This window comes from Lissotriton helveticus, chromosome 7 (assembly GCF_964261635.1).
Source record: "Lissotriton helveticus chromosome 7, aLisHel1.1, whole genome shotgun sequence".
Lineage (NCBI taxonomy): Eukaryota > Metazoa > Chordata > Amphibia > Caudata > Salamandridae > Lissotriton > Lissotriton helveticus.
This window is the reverse complement of record NC_136068.1, coordinates 825,322,167-825,339,805: the sequence shown is the minus strand read 5'-3', so window position 1 is coordinate 825,339,805 and position 17,639 is coordinate 825,322,167. Positions and strand designations below refer to the sequence as shown.

The 17,639-nt window shown below is 44.2% G+C and overlaps 1 protein-coding gene across 2 annotated transcripts in view; it reads left to right on the top strand.

The window, feature by feature from the left end:
• The window catches only part of LOC144769250 (5-phosphohydroxy-L-lysine phospho-lyase-like), a 479,590-nt gene that overhangs the window by 317,215 nt on the left and 144,736 nt on the right, over positions 1-17,639 (top strand). For both annotated transcript variants that reach the window (XM_078653309.1, XM_078653310.1), the window contains exon 9: positions 2,013-2,167. In XM_078653309.1, coding sequence (XP_078509435.1) covers positions 2,013-2,167 — 155 coding nt within the window. The remainder of the gene's footprint in view (positions 1-2,012; positions 2,168-17,639) is intronic.

Here is a 17,639-nt window from a genome sequence, read left to right as displayed (position 1 = left end):
AGGTCTAGAGCTCCAGCGTTTCATAGATAGATGAAGATCAAGGCGTTTTGGAAGCTGACTCCGCAGGAAAGATGTCACATCCCCCTCTCTGCTTCCTCTTGCTCACCATAGATAAGAAAGTTGTTACGCCATAATCTGTCCTCCAGGTCAGTGATCTTATGTTGTAGATAGTCTATGAATGATCCCACATCTTGTCTTGGAGATTTCACTTCTGTGGTGAGAGCTCTCATATTTTTTTTCAGCAGGGTGCCCATGTCTAAGGGGGCAGGTGATGCTGGATACATTTTTGTGTGACTGATTGGTTCTGAAAAGAGCAGTTGGTGGCCTGCTGGCCTATGGGACGTCATATGATGCACCCAGGGAGGGTCGGAGTCCACAACATGCGACACCAAGCTTTATGGCATAGTCCTGAATCAGCACAAATCTATCTGCAGATTGAGGCCCCAGTACCCCGCCAGCTCCTCAGATGCAAGGGGTAACAATAGGTCAGTTAGGTGCCTCCGACACAATGGCAAAGTACCCCAAGCAGCCCGCAGCCTCAGGCATCAGCTATCTCCCCTAGGGAGGCCGTAGTTATAAGAACAAGAGGCGAGTAGGGTAGATGGCTGTGGCTGACCCACACGAAGTTCAGGGGGTCAAAGACCGAAAACAGGGTGTCATTCAGTCAGGTTCGATGTAGAGTGTAACAATCAGTAATCACAAAGGAACACATATTAGGCCAGACTTCCAGAAGAGTGGGGATTAGGAAAGGTACAGTCACCCGTGGCTTGGCACTCATCAACCGGGATGACATAATGTGCAGGCCTCGAAGTCCTGGCAGTGATGGTCTCAACCTCACAAACAACATCTGACGAAGCCCCACCACTGATAAGGAGATAAAGGGGGCCACCGACAACCAAGTCACAGGGTCACCACGCAGAAAAACCTCCCCAATAGTCCACAACAGTGCTGAACTCCCCCTTCTAGTGGTGCGTAAGAAGCGCACAGTGAAAAAGGGACATCTGTGGGTCATAGGACTGTTCCTTCTCGCCGCGGTCAGGCTAGTTAAGGGCTGAAGAAGTGTGCTACATTGCACAGCGAGGCAGGCCCCATTAAAGATGAGTGGGCAGTTGCTTAAATAGCGACTTAAAAGCTTTCTTTTGTGTTATACTTTGTATTTAAAAAGACATACCAATACCTAAGTTTTGTTTTAAATCAGTCAAACAAAATGGTATAATTAGATTCTGTTTGCCATGACCCAGGTCATATTAGGGATCTATCCACAAAGAGCATAGCTGCAATAATGGTCCTCCTGTGTACCACTTTCATTTCAATGGCAGTTCCTTAATTATACACCCTCTAATTCTGTAAGACTTTAGTTTTACCTGACATTTCTTCCAGAGTTTCAGTGGTGCAGTCTGATCTGAAATATCTCTGGAGCTTAAGTTACCTCATGCTCTATTTCATTTTTTGATAGCACTGGTCAAATTCACTCTATAAATTTAAATAAAATGCTCATTACTAACGCTTTCAGCACACTGGTAACTCCTTTTAAAGGCATTCTACCTTTGTGCACGAGAATAACAACATTCTACATACCTTACCCACATTCTAGAACCTTCATTAAAGCCAAATAACTTTACCCTTCCTCAGATTGGTATTAGGACATATGATAGAGGACCCTGGGCATGTCTAGTGTATTTTGGTGCTATATTATTTAATACACATTCTTGAGTGAAGCAGGATTGCAGGTGGTAAATCCTAAATCTGTCTACTAGCAAGTGTATAAACTCAGTGTGTCACACATTTTGCATTATATATTTTGGTATACTTGTTTGTACTAATGCACACACTACCTAGTCTTTGAGCAAGACAGGGGTAGTTGGAAAAATACACTCCACCCTTGGGCAATGTGCCATATACTGTTTGTACTAATGCACCATATAAAGTATTCCATTGGATATAAGTTCATGTTAAAATCCTTTAATGTGGTTAAACTATGCAATACATGATGTATCTCTTTTTTTGCCTAGTTTGGTGGCAATCCAGTTTCCTGTGCAGTAGGTTTAGCTGTTTTAGACGTCATTGAGAAGGAGAATCTTAGAGACCATGCTACACACGTCGGAAAATTCCTGATGGAATTACTAAATGAACAGAAAAATAAACATCCAATCATTGGAGATGTCAGGTATTATTGTAAAACTCTGTCTGTATTACACTGTTATTTGGGTGTGAATAAATTAAGTTGTACAATTAAAATTGCCCGCTTTGCTTGCTTTTGAAACAATAGTTTTTGCACTGCATGTTTGTCACAAATTGACACAATCCGGATTTATACATAGAAAGAATACTTTGTATAAGTATTATTATCCAATTGTGATCTTCTGTATATCTCAGTTATTGAGCTACCGGTATCTTGTGTATTTTACTGTTTTCCTTGTGTTGACTGCATAACATTATCTCACTAATTTTCCTTGAGCAAAAATGTCTTACAGGGATGTGAAATTGGATGGATGCTCTATGCAAGCAAATATGCACCACAAAACTTACTGTACCTTCCTAAAGGTTGACAGGAAAAATGATATATACTTACACACAGATGGTGAAAAAAACATTGACCAACATTGGGAACAAAAGAAAATATGTGGGAGTGGGTCTGTCCTTGTCAAGACTTGTTTATTTTTTGCTCAATTATTTGTTTCATAACTGAAATGCAAATTAAAAAGTTTAAAAGAAATAAAAAGTAAACAATGGTTCAGTCGAAAGGGATCAGGGATATGTTTGGAAGAAATAAGTCAAAGATGGCCGTAAAAAATACTACTTGAACGAAAAGATTAAATTAAAGCAGAGATAGGCCCACCAAACCTGGTGTTTGCAAAAGAAATTCAATAGGTGTATAGTGTCATTAATGCATGTCTATTCGTCTAAACTGCACAATAGAATGTCATCAATATATTGGATCATTGTGGTGTTAGCGATGGGTGTGAAATTATCTAGTTGTGTTATTAAAGTTTGATATTATATAGAAGGAGATTCATACATCCTTGTGGTATCCTTTGAAAACGGTATGAACGACCTTGAAATACGAACGAAAATAAATACTGCTAATCCTCATGCAAGGGAATGGAGAACAGAATTTTTCTTCAAATCATAATTTGCTGCAGTTGAAGGAACAGTTGCCAAACTTTTCGTTATTCAGTGTACCACTGAGAAATGCGGTCACCTATCCTATTTACTTCCCTACGGTCAACTAGTAGTCTCTAAACATTTGGTTTATTCGGGTCAGAACTCTTTTTTTTTTTTAAATTAGAAGAATCAGGCTGCCTTTTATTTCTCCAATCACATCCTCAGCCAAGAGATCCACAATTGCTTTTTGTACCCCTAATTCGCCTTCCCTCAATATTTTGTTCTGTGGTATCCTAGGTATAGGCATATTTGGTTTTCCCTTGAAGTACAGTCAGATGGGTAAAAAGGGTGTCTGTAATTAGAATACAAAGTTTGATGTTAAGGGTCTCCCTGCTTGGCATTCTAAAACTACACAATCAGGAGTAGCATGCAATTTAGTCAGTAACTCCATACCCAATAAATTCAAAGCACACTTATCAGTGATCACAAAACAGTATTTATCAGTAATAGGCCCAATAGTATGTTAGTGGTGTACGGATAGGATTGGAAACCTGTGCGTTAGAAAATCCCACAGAAGTGTTGGGGTGTCCTGAGAGGGGTACAGGAGGAAGTGCATTTTTTGAGGTAGAGGAACTAGCGACTCCTGTGTCCAAACGAAATTTTATTCTCCTCCCTTGCACCTGGGTTTCAATAAATAGGCCCCTTGAATCTACTGGTTAAGCCACCTGTTCCCCTTCTCCTCTTGGGTACCCGCATGTGACATAATCAAAGTCATAATCATCCACAGTGATAGTACCTATCTGATAACTGTTGCTGTTCTTCCGTTGATCAAAATACTTTGCCTGTCTTTCAGCTATTCTTGAAGTTTCTGACCTCATTGGATCTTAATATGTCAGAGGTGTACTGCTGGCCTCTACTCCTGCCTCTGAGAACACACCTTCCTCTGTTGTTCTGTAGATGGGACACTCTCCAAGTCTATGATTTGGGTCACCACAGTTGTCATTTTTTCACACTTTGACCAGAACTAGGCAGGGTGGAGTACCCTCTTCCTCTGTCTCCCCTTAAGACACTCCTGTATTGTCCCCTGCATTTAGCACCCTACCCTACAGTTGTTTATGTTTCTTATCTTTATTCAACTCATCTTTTTCCAATTTCTCTGCACAGTAATGTGCATTAGTTGATATTTCTGTCAATGGCTTCACTGCCCAAAATGGTATGGATGGGGTTATTGCAGTTATTATTGGATCTTGGAGGCCCTGCACAAAACAGTTCACTAAAGCCTGGGTAGCCCCTTCAGCTGGTGTATCCATTCCACTGTGGGCAATACATATTTTCTGTGTTCTACTATAAAAGGCATCTACTGATTCTTCCCTTTCCTATTTGGCATTTATTAACTTTATCCAAGCCTTTGTTTTCCTAGGAACTTATGTTTGCAAATATTTTAGTATATTATTGGGCAAATCTGTAAACTTGGTATGTAGTCTGCTGCTATACTTGTCCCGCTACCAATTTGTGGTGACCCCTGCCCATTTAACAGTGTCAGTATCTGTTAAATGTTTTCTCCACAAATCAGAGGACAGAAGTGCATAGAACATCAGATCTAGTTCAGCTGGGGTCAGTTGGCCAATTTTAAGTATTCTCTCTTCATTGGCATACCACTCATCGGGTTGTTCTCCGATATCTAGGAATCATTTGCAAAATATACCAATTCTAATTTGGACTAAGGTGGATGAAAAAAAGTAAGTAGGATGTTCCTTGCTGAACCAAGGAACCTCTTTCATGGAATAATCCACTGTTTCTTGAATTTTGTTTAATCTATATGTCCATTTTACTACACTCTTCAATGCGCCTGTGGTTTTGTATACTTTCTGACTAGTTTATCAATAACATAGTAATTGCAACAGTCCTGTGCACACATAAAAATCTAAATTGAACAGTATATGTTCATATTCAACACAACTAGATAATATTCGCTGTCGTTTTCTTGGTTCCTTTAATGTGTGTTGGCACAGAGAACAGCCAGCCGACACGTGTTTCGTCAGAGAAACAGTGGTCTCTGACTCTTCATGGCTGGAATTGATACAAAGGAACTCACTCAGTACATAGTACATAATTTCAAGTTATTGAACAAGTTCCAAAATTAAATTAAAGTGACATCCTCCAGCAGTCGTGGAAACCAAAAGTTAGTGTAAAACCAAGGAGTTTTGTGTAGCAGAACCTTATTACGGCCTACGACGAGTACTTCTACGCGCTAAGTGACATCTGGGACACACAAGTTGTGCAAGGGAGTACATAGTATGTGCCTGTGTGGATCGTGTTTCAGAGAGTTATATCAGTTGCCACCACACGAACCAGCGACAGAACGAAATAGTAAAGCAAACGTGACAAACATTCGCACAAGCGCCACCAAAAGCGTCCCAGAGTGGTAAGAGTTGAATCAATCCTTAAACAAAGGTGAGGTAAAAAAAAACATACCCAAAGTCTTTGTAGAGTGTATGTATAATCTGAAATTAACAAGGATTAAAAAAAGGGGGGGAAGCGGAGAGGGTTATCAAAAGACAGAAGGTCAAAAGGGGAAAAGACGTATAATTAGTGGAAAACAGATTTGAATTCCACAGGTCGTTCATAAAAGATTTTATCCGTAATAAAAACTGGGTATTAGAGACTCACCCCTGCACCCGGTGATAATTCCAACTCGGTCAGGTTTCAAAGAGAATACCGCAGTAGTCGGGTACAATTATTCAGGCATGTATTCAAAAACTGAAAAAGAGGAAGGGTAGATGAAACACAGCAAGGGCTGGGTAAAGTGCTGTGTCACTCTTTAAATAAGCAAGAAGCATACCTGTATGTAGATGCTACCGACTTTATGTGGATTCTAGTAGAGAAAAAGAGGGATAAAAAAGGAGGACATAAAGTAAGGAAAATGCCTTGCGTAGTACTCAGTCAGTCACATTATGAAGTAGGTATTTTAAAGGAGAGATGGAGGAGGGGCAGCGGACTGGGGGTGAAAAGGAAGAACAAGGAGTTATTTGTAGTGAAAAGTTATATATACTGGGCCAAGGAAACGAAGTACACATGTATTCATGAACAAGGGATGCAGTTGCAAACCGGCATCCACAAAGGCAAGGTATAGTGGAAAGGATAATGTGCACAACTCCAAAACCATATTGACTATCTGTAAATATGGTTATTCTCATGTGCTTTCCAAGATAGCATGCCTTGTTAATGCAACTAACTCAGCTACCTGTGCTGAACTCACTCCTTTCAACCATGATGCTTCAATAACAATCGCCACTGTACAAATTGCATATGCAGCTCGCAAGGTACCTTCTTGCTGTCTGAAACATGAGCCATCCACAAACAGTACAAAATCTGATTCAGGCAAAGGAGTGTCCTGTATATCAGGTCTCGGTTTTGTACAGAATTCAGTAACAGCCAAGCAATCCTGATCTGTCTCATCCACCACCAATTCACAACTCGGATTTAGCAACTAAATAGCTGGATTCTGGACTCTCGGGCTACAGCCAAATCCTTAGGTCTCTCCACCACGTGCCCGGCCATGTCTACCTTTCATAACTTTCGTGGCCACGGAAGGGGCGCCCCTGCCCGCTCGTTCAGTCAGAAGCATGCGCAGAACCAAACTCAGCGCTGCCATGGGCATGGAGGCCGCCGTGGTGCCATAGGAGGACAGCATGCGGGTTAGTCCACCTCCACTCCTGCAGCATCCGCCTCAAAGCCTTCCAAGTCCGAGCTTTGGGGTGCACCCCACGCCTGTGGGCGGCAGGGTTCAACATCACCTTCCCCACTGGTGTTCTGTCACTTCTGACAAGTGGGCGCTGCAACTCGTCCGGAGGGGTTACTCCCTCCCCTTCAAGTCTACCCCCCAGCCATGCCACCTCAGTTCCTCTGCATGTTGGGGGATCACTTTGCGCTTCTCCAACAGGAAGTTATGGCCCTCTTGGCCAAGGGGGCCATCGAGCGCGTTCCTGGGCCAGAAGTAAGATGTGGTTGTTATTCCCACTACTTTCTGGTCCCCAAAAAGGACAAAGGAGAATTTCAAGATGTTGACTCTGGCTCAGGTCTTGGTTGCCCTCGACCCTGGAGACTGGATGGTAGTGTTGGACTTGCAGGATGCATATTTTCACATTCCCATCCTGCCGGCCCACCGGCGTTACCTGCGGTTCACGGTAGGCCGGGAAAATTTTCAGTTTGCTGTGCTCCCCTTCGGCCTTACCAGCGCCACTCTGGTGTTAACGGCAGTGGTCAGGGGTGTAAGTCTTCCCCTACCTCGTCGACTGGTTGTTGAAGGCAGGCTCGCCCCAAGCAGTGGTCACCCACTTTCAGACTACAGCGGACCTCCTGCATTTGCTGGTGTTCTCTATCAACGTGCCGAAGTCGCACCTGAGTCTCTCTCAGAAGCTCCCCTTCATTGGAGCGGTTCTGGATTCGACACGTTTCCGGGTTTATCCTTCCGAGCAGCGAGTCCGGTATATTCAGGCTATGATTCAGATTTTTCAGCCTCTATCCCGGGTGTCAGTCAGGATGACCCTCCGGCTCCTGGGCTGATGGCCTCCTGCATCCTGCTAGGTCAACATGTCAGATGTCATGTGCGGGCTCTGCTGTGGGACCAGAAGTTCCAGTGGGCCCAGCATCAGGGCAACCTGTCCAATCATGTCCAGATCTCTGAGCGCACTGCAAGCCAATTGCAGTGGTGGCTTACAAATCGTGATTGGGTCAATAGCAGATACCTCTCACTTCCCCAAACAGAGCACAAAGTGGTGACGGATGCGTCCCTCCTGGGATGGGGAGGCCACTTGGGAGAGGCGGAGATCAGAGGCCTCTGGTCTCCGGCGGAGTCCCGGCTCCATATCAATCTTTTGGAGCTTTGGGCGATCCGACTTGCACTGAAAGCATTCCTTCCCTCTGTCCGGGGAAGTGTGGTGCAGGTGTTCATGGACAACACCACCGCCATGTGGTATTGCAACAAACAGGGCGGGGTGGGGTCCTGGACCCTATGGCAGGAGGCTCTGCGCCTCTGGACATGGCTGGAACATCAAGGTATTACCTTGGTGGTACAACACCTGTAAGGTTCTCAGCCGCCGGTGCTTGATGGATCCCGAATGGCGTCTGAACTCTGACGTGGCGCAAGGTCTCTTTCAGCAGTGGGGAGAGCCTTGGTTAGATCTAATCGGGAGGATCTTCTGTCGCAGCAGCAGGGGACTGTTCTCCACCCGAACCTGCCCAGCCACCACCTCCATGCGTGGAGATTGAGCGGCGACAATTTACAGCCTTCGATCTTCCTCCCGAAGTCTGTGATGTCATTCTGCAGCCAGGGGTCCCTCCACTAAAACGGTATTCGCCTGCAGGTGGAACAAGTTTGTGGCATGGTGCACAGCGAAGGCTGTGGATCCCCTTTCTGACCCTCTTTCCGAGGTTCTTCTGTTTCTTCTTTCTTTGGCCCAGCAGGGCTCTGCTCAGGACACTATCAAAGGTTATATTTCGGCCATCTCCGCCTTTCTATGGCTTCCAGGGCAGCCTTCTCTTTTTAAGTCCCCCGTTGTTATCCGTTTCCTGAAAGGCATTACGCACATGTTTCCTCCCATGCCGTTCATAATGCCTCAATGGGACTTTAACCTTGTCTTGACATATCTGATGTGTGCTCCCTTTGAGCCCCTTCATAACTGTCCTTTGTGTCTTCTCACTCTCAAGACGGCTTTCCTGGTACCTATCACCTCTGCCAGAAGAGTGAGTGAGCTTCAGGCTCTCTCTTCCAAACCTCCTTTCCTTTCTGTTCATCTGGACAAGGTGGTTTTAAGGACCCGTCCTTCTTTCCTGCCAAAGGTTGTCACGCCTTTCCACACCAGGCAGACCTTCACTTTGCCCACCTTCTTTCCGCCTCTGCATCCTTCAAAAGAGGAAAAGAGGCTCCACCGGCTGGACCCAAAACGTGCGCGCTCGTTCTATCTGAAGTGCACACAACAGTTCCGGGTGGATGACCAGCTCTTTGTTGGCTATGTGGAGGCCAAAAAAGGTAGGGCCGTGCACAAACGGACCATCTCTCGGTGGGTCGTTCTGTGCATCAAAGCATGTTACTCATTGGCCAAGAAGTAGCCTCCTGTGGGGCTGCGTGCCCATTCTACCAGGGCGGCGGCAGCCCCTACTGCCTTGGGACACGGCGTTCCCTTGCAGGACATTTGTCAAGCAGCTACGTGGGCTTTACTGCATATGTTTACCATGCATTCCTGCCTTGACAGTCAAGTCCGGAGAGGCGGCTTCTTTGGCTGTTCTATTACCCAGGACTTTCTGGTGTAATCTTGTTCGCAGACCCACCGCCGGGCTTGGTATTGCTGGGGTATATATTCTAAGGTAAGGAATCTATCACTAACGTGTCTCTTTCAGATGCTCAAGTTACTACTTGTTTAACGATATATCTGTAAGATATATCGTTAAACAATATAAGAATAGATTCCTTACCGCCCCACCCATCCTCCCTGCTCTGCGAACTGATTTCTAGGGTTAAGGACATCCCTTTCAGGGCCCTAGTTTCTTGGCACCAGTGGTCAGTTTCTTGCATGGCTCTGCGTTCCTGGTGTGGAAAGTCGTGTACAGAACGGACGTCAGCGCGCTTGGGTGGAGCCTTAGTAGTCTCCGTGACGTCATCTCAGCGCTTACGACGCCAGCGACAGATGCGTAACCGCACGACGCCACCTGCCGACGCACAGGGGCATTGCTGACGAAAAACTTTCCTGATCCAGTCTGACACCTGGGGATATTTTAAGGTAAGGAATCCATCACTAACTAATGTCTCTTACAGCTATATTGTTACACAAGTAGTAACTTGTGCTTCAACATCCTTATTGAAATCTGGCATTCTCAATGCGGTTGCTCGACACAAACTGTCTCGCAGCTCAACAAATGTTGTTATGCATTCATCAAGATATATTGGATCTGACACGTCTTTGTGTGTCAGTCTTTGTAATTGCTTGGCTATCAGTGACAAACTGTTAATCAACTGTCTACAATATCCAACCATTCCCAAAAACATTCTAATTTCTTTCTGAGTTTTGGGTGGATTCATTTGTAAAATTGTATTTATCTGATCTTGAGACACTTTCCTGATTCCCTTCTCAGTTTTGTGACCCAAGTAAAGAACTTCTTTTTGACAACATTGTAATTTTGCTGGTGACACATTATGCTCACTTACTGCCAAATGGTTCAGTAGAGCAATTGTATCTGTCACACAAGCCTCTTTTGTATTTGACGCAACCAATAGGTCATCAATATATTGCACTAGCACCGAATCATTAGGCATTACCAGTGATTCAAAACAGTTCTTCAATATCTGATTGAAGATTGAGGGGCTCTCTGTATACCCTTGAGGAACTCGGCACCATGCCAAAGCAAGGTTTCCAAATCGGAACACACAGAAATATTGGCTATCTGGATGCAAAGGTATCGAAAAAAATGCTTGACATAAATCAGTCACTGAAAACCATTCTGCTTCACAGGGAATTCGATAAAGAATCACTACTGGATTTGGCACTATTGGACTACAAGGTATTACTATCTGATTTACCTTTCTCTAATCTTGCACAATCCTATATTTCCTATTCGGTTTGCGAATTCCCATAATAGGCGAGTTACATGGATTCCCTTGAATCTCTTTTAGGATTCCCTGCTCAATCAACATATCAATCACAGGTGTTACTCCTACAGTCATCTCAGGGCTCATTTTATAAGGTGGTGTTCTTGGTAATTCTGTGTTAGTTTGCCTGTAATCTGAATTGGGCCTACTCCTTTCATCAATCCTATGTCTTTCCCTGAAAACTCCCACAAATCAGTGAACACCGTATCTCTCAACTCAACAGGCAAATAATTCGCTGTAAATAGATTATATAAATCATTCACTTCTGTTCCCTGCCTTGCCATTTTAACAACAACGTGTTCGTTTTTTGCATGAAATGCTATTCTATCTGGTGTACAATAGATGGAGCAATTCATTTTTCAGAGTAAGTCCCTTCCCAATAGGTTAACTGGACTTGTGTCACACACCACAAATCAGTGTACTTCTTGGAGTCCTCCAATCTACACTTTCACTGGTTTTGTCACGGGGGTATTCATTTGTTTGAAACTCCTATAACGTGGAAACTTTCTCCTGAGAGGGGTAGGTTGGGAATTTCCTCAGTTCTCACAGTGGAACGGTTAGCACTAGTATGTACGGGGAACGTAATTGAATTTCCGTCAACCTTGCCATCCACATAGGGATCACGTTGATCTACCTCCAAAGATGCGTCAAGTACGCACTCCACTTCCCCCCTCAGGCACGGTCATTGTGATATATCTGAATCATTTTCTTCCCACTACGTCAAATATTGCGAAGCCACCTGCACACTTGAAGTTATTTGATCATTTGTATGAGAGCCCACATTTGTATTGTATTTGTGTACTTGACCATTCACATTTTGATTTTGCATAGGAGCTTGGGGTATCTGCTGACCCTATCCTCCACCAACTGACATTTGCAGATTCTGATTCATCTGCATCTGATTAATTTCATTTATTTCTGTAACAACATTTTTGACCAATAGACTTCTACACTCGCCCCAATTTGCCGCACGCATGACAATGGAACTTCTTTTTCTATTAATTTCTCTTACCTCTACCTCTCCCTTGTGGAATCGGTATCATTTGTGTCACATTTTTTTCTTTTCAATACTACACCTCTCATACCAGTAGTAGTTTGACCATTTCCTTGGTAACCTTCTGTAAAAATCTGTAGTCACAAATACTCCTTTCTTTGCCGCTTTCATTTGAGCCAACATTAGTTTTTCCTTTAACTTTTTGATTCTTCACTACAATATTACGCTTAACGAAGAATTCCGTTGATTGCCTATCTTTGCCAACAAAGCAAATGCTGCTGAATCATAGCACTAATTTCATGTCTCAATCTATACACAAACCTATATACAAAATGCCCCAAATCTTTTTCAGTAATGTTTTCAATAATACGGTACTGTTTAAACACCTGTAGGAGCCTTTCATAATAAGCACATACTGACTCTTTCAATTCTTGAGTGGTTCTGTCTATTCTCACCTAATCCGTTTCTTTTGGTGAAATCTCCCCTTTTAGATATGTAATAACCTGATTATATTTTTTCGTAACCTCTTCAGATGATGATCCTGTTTTTGGATCTCTCAGGTATTCCTTTTTTGGCCATTCAATAGCAATTTTACACTCAACCCACAAATCAACTGGAACTACAATATCAAACAGACCATCCAAATCTTTCCACAAAACCGTTGAAACTTTTACAAATCTCTCTACTTGTTTGTGCAATTCCACTGGTTTTTCTCATAGTCTTGGGAAATCATTTGTAAATTGTAATATATCCTGTCTCGATCATGGGACATGAACATACCCACCTCCTGGTACTTCTCTCAAAAGATATATCGCTGCTTCTGCTCCTGTTTCCCTCACAGGAAACAATGGTAAAGCCACTGAAGCCACTCTTGTATCTTATTTCCTTTTAGCCTATCTTCCTTTCCACCGATCTAATTCTCCTCATCATTGTAATGTGCTTATCAACTCTTCAAAACACACTAGGTGATGGGCGGAATGATTCCGGTCCAGGGCAGACATGGTTTAGCAGTTCGGGCTGGACTGTTCCCATGAGGCACAGGGTCAAGACTGATTTGCATATGACCATGTCTGAACTGGAGTGGCTTGGTGAGCAAAATAACAATTGATTAAACCCAGATCTGTGACTGGTGGTGAATGTTTTGCCATTGTGCAACATTCTGTCCATCATCTTGTGTGTTTTGCTGTTCACCCTATGTGGGAAGGGTATGCCCAGACGTGGGTCCCGAGCTCACTACGCCACTGGAGTCAAGCTCTCCTGGCTGAAGACGGCTGATAGCCAGAAACCGGTCCTAGGATGCTTGATTCCAGTCCAGGGAAGATATGGCTTGGCAGTTCGGGCTGGACTATTCCCATGAGGCACAGGGTTCAGACTGATTTGCATATGGCCATGTCTGAACTGGGGTGGCTTGGTGAGCAAAATAACGATGGATTAAATCCAGATCTGTGACTGGGGGGTGAATGTTTTGCCATTGTGCAACATTCCATCCATCACCTTGTGTGTTTTGCTTATCAACTCTTCAACATGTAAACGCTTTCCTGAAACATTCAAGCTCTCTAAATCTTTGTCACTAAAATCTAATCTGCATGTTTTTTGTAGGGCGTTAGTCTTCTCTATGTCAATTCCATATGTTTATGCAATCTCAGTAAACCTCTCATGTAAGTTTCTTGCTTTCCTTGTAATGTTTTTACACATAAAAAGCAATTCTTCATCCTGATATTGGCCTAATCTATCTGGACTAATTGTACCAAGAATCATTTCTTCCAAATCTGCTTTTAATTTGCTCAAATTTACACCTGAATTTTTATTCTGTACACTACAGCCAAGTGCTATTTCTTTTATCCATTCGTCTAATTCTTCTGGTGAAGGACCTAATGATTTCTGAGTATTTTCACTTGACTCACTTCTTGACTGTCCTGATGTAGGTGTCACTCTTTTTTCAAATTGCAATAATCTTTTTGGATCTAGATATGTACCTCTTTTTAGAGTTTCCACTGATCTTTCTGAAATGTTGATCAATGATTCTGATTCCCCCTTAATTACACTCTTTATTTGCTCCACTCTTTTCATTTAATCCTTGATTAGTCTCATTTAATTTTCTGTAAACTATATGAACCGCATTCATGTTTCTATCGGGTATTGTTAAAGCATGCACAGGAGAACTACCTTGCCATCATTGTATAATGCAACAATCAGACCAATAGTTGCTGGAACTGACAAAACATCTGGATTCATTTGTGTTATTTTTCTTAGCAACTCTTCTCTAACTGGATTTTGATTCTGACTCACATTTTCAGGAGTTAGTTTTTTCTTGAGGGACTTCTATCTGAATTAGTGGAGCACTTGATAAAGGATTTATCTCTATCCTGTCCTGTCCTTCTTGATATGGCGGAGGTCTAATAATTAATAATTTGTTCAAAAATGCATTATCTATGTCATCAATACCTTCAACCAATGCAGTATTTTTTGATTTTTGTTCCTCAACATTCTTCTTTTTCTGCTTACATTTTTCTCTTTCTTTAGTCTCCGCTATCAAAATTGGAAACATCCATGTTCCTTCTGCAAAGTCTCTTCTCCACATTTTCTTTTGAACATCCCATTTTGCTTCTGAATATCTACTCGCAGTATTCTTGCGAGTAGATATTCTTTTTCAAGAGCTTTGACTTGCATAGGTCTAGGATTAGGTCTCAAATCATTCATTTGTCTCCTTAGATTCTCTAAAATTCTAGTATTAAAGTACCATTTTCTCAAAATGCTAAAATACCATCTTGCTCAGTGTATGTCATCCAATTTTCTAATCAAGTACACTTTTGATACCCCCTTTCTAATGACATAAATGAGGCGGTTGTTCCTTCAGGAGCTACAGGAATTCCTAAAGGTATAGGCTCATCCTTTCTAAATAAAGTCTTCAACATTTTTAGTTACTTCATGATTATTCCACACTAAGACTAAATTATATAAGAAAAGCTTCACCTATTCTTCTGCCATATTATGATTCTCTGCTACCAACCAGAATTAATCACACTGTCCAATTCTAGCACGACTCACACTAACTACCTATACCACTCTCTCTGACGATTTCACATCAACTGACGAATACCAGCACTCACTTTTGTGACGTCAGCATAACTCCTGCGACTGACCCTTCCTTTGAAAAATCATCATTTGTGTCTTTTCAAAAGTCTTTAACAAAATGAACCACATAAAAACCAGGGGGCGCAAGGTGGCGCACGAGCGTAATGGCCTCAATTCCATGAGGCTCCCGCAGTCCAGTCACTAATCCTATAATTATCCTGTGTTCCTGCTTGTGCTGAAGGATTTCCCAGCCCGCAACTGAGACTGCTAACACCTGTGGTGCAAGCGGTGCTAATCCTGCCGTCCGCGGAAGCACAACCAACGCTCACCGGCTGGTGAGAACTGCCGAGCGGCGGGACCTTTGGAGAGTCTTGGAGCCGTGCCTGGGAGTGCGGAGCTACGCAAGAGCCGCGGCGGCCACGTGGTGAGTGGGCCGGACGGCCGCGACTGAATCAACTCCCGTGCGTCGAGCACCGCGGGCAGCAGTGGGCAGATCGGGACATCCGCTTGTTGTGGAGACCTCGTCCCTGAAGCGGAGCCCTTTTTGTGTGCCGTCATAGCACAGGAGAGGCAGAACGGGTGAGTGCTGCCTGCTACGGCATCCTACGCATAACAACATAGCGGCCATTACCGGCGTGCCGTGAAGAGATGGCAACTAAGGGAGTGCGGGCTGCCGGCTGGACTGAGGGCCTAACGCAGGAGACCGCTGCGGGGCACAAGCACAGAGGCCTTGGATACTATGCCTTCTGCAGTGCCGTTTGTCTTATGGTGTTATGAAGGCTCCCCCGCGCTGCATAATTCCAGGGTATCTCGCCATTTATTTCTAAGCGGTGCATATGAATCGGCCAGCCTTGATATACAGTCTGCAGGAGATGCATGGAACATTCTTGGTGAGCGACAATCGTGCCACGAGGAGGGGTGCTCGTTTATATCTGCGCTGCTGGAGTGAGATGCGACAGGGCTTAGGAGAGTGGTAGCCTGCAGGTTGGAAGCACAAACTTCCCTGGGACAAGGCTTTCCACCTATGCCCCTGACGTGATAAGTGGAAATTGATCAGTTTCTGTTACTATCAGGTAGGACACGGATGTGCCGCGAGGTGCCAGAGCCAATCAGGTATATTGAAGTGGTGATGGGCATGGGGGCAGTCTGCTGTGACACTGGGCTTTGATGTTTGTCATTGAATATGGTTTCTTTCTTGCACTTCAGGAAGCCAAGAGGTCATAGTTATAATTGCGGATTCTGTCTCCTACCCACCCAGCGATTTTGGACGACACCCTTTTAAGCCCGGGCATTGCACGATGGGGAGGATGGATGAGCGCCAACCGCGTCTCACATTTGAAATTAAAAAGAGTGCGCGCCAACAGGCTACGGAGGCAGAGAATGGCACAGTGGAGGCGCCCCTTGAGAAGGGTGATGGATAGAGCAATGACATGCCCACAATCCTATCGGAGGTACGTCAGAGTTTTGCAACAATGGCAGACAAAATGGATACTCTCACTACGCGCATGGATGCCATTACCATTGCCATTTGCACTGCTTCTTTGAGGCGTGTATCATGCCCGTCTAAACGGGGATGATACACGCCTCAAAGAAGCGGAGCACAGAATACCAGGCACAGAGTATGTCACAACGCAACTGAAAACCGCTGTGTCCCAGATGGACAAACTGATGAAAATTATAAATGCTAAAAATGAGGACATCGAAGCCCAAAACAGGTGTAATAACGAATTCTGGGTGTGCCAGAGAGCACAAATACAGGCAGGCTTGAGGGCTATGTTGAGAAGATAGATGCTTGTTACTGTGATTGGCGCAGACGCACTCTCCCCTCAGTTTGTTGTGGAGAGGGCACATCAATCCCTTGGCCTCAGACCTCCTCCTGGAAGCGCACCCAGACCCATCATAGCGCACATTCTCAATTACAGGGACAGGGACACTGTATTGCGAATTGCCAGGGAGAAGAGACAGCTGAGAGGCGCAAGTTCAATGCTGTGAAGCAGAAACTGCGACAGGCGCAGGTGGATTATACCCTGTTGTATCCGGCGCGTCTCTGGGTCACATACCAGGGCACTCAGACGATCTACATGAACCCGCAACAAGTGGAGGATTTCCTCAAGAAAATTAAGCGGAGAAAGACCTCGACTCCAGAACGGGATCACACACTAGAGACACATCTCACGGTTGTGGATTGAACCTCTTCAAGGATGATGCAGTTTCTACTCTGAGTACAGTTGGGTCCCACTGAGAGCGCCGCACTGATTGACATTTTCTGCGGACTAATAGATGTTTTTTATTTTATCTTTCACAACTGCCCTGTGATATGAACCTCTGCGTGGGAATGGTGCAGGTGAGCGTAACACGGATGATATGAAGAGCCGGACACCCTCGCTGCCTAAAGGGGGACAGACCAGCTGTTGTAGGTCTCTTATACAGGTATGAGGTACCCGTGAGCCACATGGTTGGATTCTCCAATGGGAGTACCCCTGCTGTATTGTTTTTCTTGGATGTTGAAGGGAGGGGGGTGGGATTGATTGATACTGGCATAATTGGGATGCTTCAGTGCGTGGGGGGAGGTTGGGGATGGGGAGTTTACAGCGTTGATGACAGTACCGTATATTATGCAGATAAGGCATTTTAACGTTGCTTTGATTCCCGCTCAGGATAGAGCTGATGCTGCAGTACATTATAATAACAAATCTTGTGAGGTGCTGGCTGGCATAGTGGAAGAGGGGGGTCTGGTGGACAGCTGGCGTCGACTACACCTGCTGCAGCGGGAAGGGACTCACTTAATGTCACACACGGGGACATGGGCACGGCTAGACT